Source organism: Oncorhynchus clarkii, chromosome 32 (assembly GCF_045791955.1).
Source record: "Oncorhynchus clarkii lewisi isolate Uvic-CL-2024 chromosome 32, UVic_Ocla_1.0, whole genome shotgun sequence".
Lineage (NCBI taxonomy): Eukaryota > Metazoa > Chordata > Actinopteri > Salmoniformes > Salmonidae > Oncorhynchus > Oncorhynchus clarkii.
Window position 1 is genome coordinate 14,053,582 of NC_092178.1, and position 3,814 is coordinate 14,057,395.

The following is a 3,814-nucleotide window of genomic DNA, read 5'->3' on the forward strand; positions in this document are numbered from 1 at the left end:
CAAAATATGCTTTTCAACCATAGGAAAACAATCATTTGTGTAACAGTAGCTAGCTAGCGTAGCATTTAGCGTTAGCATTAGCGTTAGCATTAGCGTTAGCATTTAGCAGGCAACTATCACAAAAACAAGTAAAGCCTTCAAATAAAATAACTTACCTTTGAAGAACTTCTGATGTTTTCAATGAGGAGACTCTCAGTTAGATAGCAGATGCTCCGTTTTTCCAAAAAGATTCTTTGTGTATTAGAAATAGCTCCGTTTTGTACATCACATTTGGCTACCAAAAAAAAAAAAAAAAAAAAAAAAAAAAAAAAACGAAAATTCAGCCCTCAAAACGCGAACTTTTTTCCAAATTAACTCCATAATATCGACTGAAACATGGCAAACGTGGTTTAGAATCAATCCTCAAGGTGTTTTTCCACATATCTCTTCAATGATATATCCTTCGTGGAAGCCTGGTTTCTCCTTGCTCTCAAATGGAAAAATAATTGCACCTGGCTTTACGCTCCAATTTCGACGCAGGGACACCAGGCGGACACTTGGAAAATGTAGTCTCTTATGGTCAATCTTCCAATGATATGCCTACAAATACGTCACAATGCTGCTAACACTTTGGGGGAACGACAGAAAGTGTAGGCTCATTCCTTGCGCAATCACAGCCATATAAGGAGACAATGGAAAACAGAGCTTCAGAAATTCTGCTCATTTCCTGGTTGATGCATCATCTTGGTTTCGCCTGTAGAATGAGTTCTGGGGCACTTACAGACAATATCTTTGCAGATTCTGAAACTTCAGAGTGTTTTCTTTCAAAAACTGTCAAGAATATGCATAGTCGAGCATCTTTTCGTGACAAAATATCGCGCTTAAAACGGGAACGTTTTTTATCCAAAAATGAAATAGCGCCCCTAGAGATCAAAGAGGTTAAACAACCATGATGTGTATCCTTGTAAGAATGACTATCTATGTAACCACTTAGTACATGTTCTGCAGTTATACAGACAGATATGCTTCATTGGTATATTTTCTGTTTTTGCTTTATTTGCTGTATATTCTACTGTAATGCAAATGTCAAAATAAATGAGCTATTTTCCTTATTTGAATTGTACATGAGTTTTCATTCATGATATAATGTAGGACTACTTTCATTTCTAGTGACATTTATTTATTTTTTTTACATATGTTTTTATTGTAGACTTTCCTCTGGACACAGATCGTACACAGGGAGAGAGAGAGAGGGAGCCGTCTAACATTAGCCAGGTCAATTTGATTGACAGCTGTCTCTGTGCCCCAGGTCCAGGGAGTTCGACAGGAAGTCCGTCCCCCCTGTGTCCCGGGTTGCAGCGGCAGGCCATCCAATCCAACAGCATCTCCACCTCCTCAGCCTCCTCAGATTAAAAATGAAAGCATGGATGGCTGAATTTCATTAGTTCACAAGAGTTGGATCCAGGGTTGCCCATGCACACACAGGGTTTAATCCCTGGTTCCAAGGGGTTGAATCAGTTCTAGAATCAGCTCACCCTTCCCATAATCATTGGTGGTTGCATCTCAGTAGTCTAAATGGCTCCCTCTCCTGCATTCCTAGCCTCAATGGACACAGGTATGACAGAACTGGACTGACTGGCCTCTACAAGCCTTGAGTCTCTGCTACCATTGCACATTTACAGTGACTTTCCCGAAATTCCAGAAATCCCGGTTGAACGATTCCCGGATTTCCTGCTTATTGCCTCCTGATTTCCGTAAAACCTGTGAATTTTGGTGAAGTTACAGAATTGTTGCAACCCCAGTCTATGTCTCTCCAACACTGTGATGATAGTCACATGTAAATTGGATCATATTGTGTCTTTGGGAATCTCAGTCAATCTATGTGTCTCTGTTAGTGTGAAATCAGAAATCCAAGTACTGCTCTAGGACTGTTCCAACCTGGGCTCTGTGTGCAAACATACCTGTTATTATGTCCTTTAGCTTAAAGTAGTGACTGCATACAGTTTTGTTAATGGTCCCACATGGGAGTCAACCCCACAACCCTGGCATTGCAAGCACCACCATGCTGTACCAACTGAGCCACACGGGACTTCATCGCGTCAGCTTGTTCTCAGAATGTGACATGGTTAGGTCTTGGTTAGGTTTTGGTTAGGTCTTGGTTAGGTTTTGGTTAGGTCTTGGTTAGGTCTTGGTTAGGTCTTGGTTAGGTTTTGGTTAGGTCTTGGTTAGGTCTTGGTTAGGTCTTGGTTAGGTTTTGGTTAGGTCTTGGTTAGGTCTTGGTTAGGTTTTGGTTAGGTTTTGGTTAGGTCTTGGTTAGGTCTTGGTTTGTCTTGGTTAGGTCTTGGTTAGGTTTTGGTTAGGTTTTGGTTAGGACATGGTTAGGTTTTGGTTAGGACATGGTTAGGTCTTGGTTATGTTTTGGTTAGGCCTTGGTTAGGTCTTGGTTAGGTTTTGGTTAGGCCTTGGTTAGGTCTTGGTTAGGTTTTGGTTAGGCCTTGGTTAGGTTTTGGTTAGGACATGGTTAGGTCTTGGTTAGGTTTTGGTTAGGACATGGTTAGGTCTTGGTTAGGTCTTGTAACTTACGCCACCACCAGAACCAGACCATGAAAGACTCTCGGGCTTAAAACTAGCCTGTAACTATGGCCCAGAGTTGTGTATATGCTACAGTATGTGTGTGTGGTTGCATATGCAACCCAGGTCTCTCTGAAATGCAGAACGTGAAAATCTATATCAAGACCTGTGAACAGAGTGTCCTTGTTTTGCAATGATGTAATGCAGAGCCTCCTTGTAATGATGTAATGCAGAGCCTCCTTGTAATGATGTAATGCAGAGCCTCCTTGTAACGATGTAATGCAGAGCCTCCTTGTAATGATGTAATGCAGAGCCTCCTTGTAATGATGTAATGCAGAGCCTCCTTGTAATGATGTAATGCAGAGCCTCCTTGTAATGATGTAATGCAGAGCCTCCTTGTAACGATGTAATGCAGAGCCTCCTTGTAATGATGTAATGCAGAGCCTCCTTGTAATGATGTAATGCAGAGCCTCCTTGTAACGATGTAATGCAGAGCCTCCTTGTAACGATGTAATGCAGAGCCTCCTTGTAATTATGTAATGCAGAGCCTCCTTGTAACGATGTAATGCAGAGCCTCCTTGTAATGATGTAATGCAGAGCCTCCTTGTAACTATGTAATGCAGAGCCTCCTTGTAATGATGTAATGCAGAGTATAATGTGTGGTACCTGATTGCATGTCACCTGACCAGGATAACCCCTGACCCTTTGTGTAACTCCTGAAAAGCACTTACTAGTTTCCTACAGGGTATTTATCATGTTAACTAGGCTCACGCAGTGCATCGCCCTATAACCAGTATCTATGTATCTTTCTGTATTGTGATTGTGTTTTGTTAAATTTTTGCTTTTTTTAAAAAACATTTTTTTTTAACATATATTGACAATTGCTACAAACTGAAAATAAAAGCACATATTCTCTGGTATCTTATTGTGATTTTACTGGTTGCCTCCTCCATCAGTAGATCTGAGGAGAAATTTGTATTTGATCCAATGGGCCTATCAGACGAATGGTCTAGCCTGCCTCCTAGTGATCTGTTCTGGAACTGTAGACAGTTGGAGCCACCCCGATTAAACAATACTCAATTTGATGGTGTCAGAGATCACAGATCTGGGTTGATTTACCCCATCCATAGCTTAGTTTTAGCAGGTTGAGTGAAAGACAGGGGAAGTTAGAGTCAGTAGGGGGAACGCCCAATCCACTATAGTTTAACAAAAAGAAACATATCAGCCTTAACCAAATAGGAATTATATAGAGTTTATGTTTCAT

General features: G+C 41.0%; 1 protein-coding gene across 1 annotated transcript in view; it reads left to right on the forward strand.

Annotated features, from left to right (window-relative positions):
• Positions 1 to 3,470, forward strand: part of LOC139392077 (cyclic AMP-responsive element-binding protein 5-like) — a 44,090-nt gene extending 40,620 nt beyond the window's left edge. The window contains exon 11 of the mRNA XM_071139769.1: positions 1,289 to 3,470. Coding sequence (XP_070995870.1) covers positions 1,289 to 1,392 — 104 coding nt within the window. The 3' untranslated portion in view covers positions 1,393 to 3,470. The remainder of the gene's footprint in view (positions 1 to 1,288) is intronic.
• Positions 3,471 to 3,814: the final 344 nt, after the last annotated feature.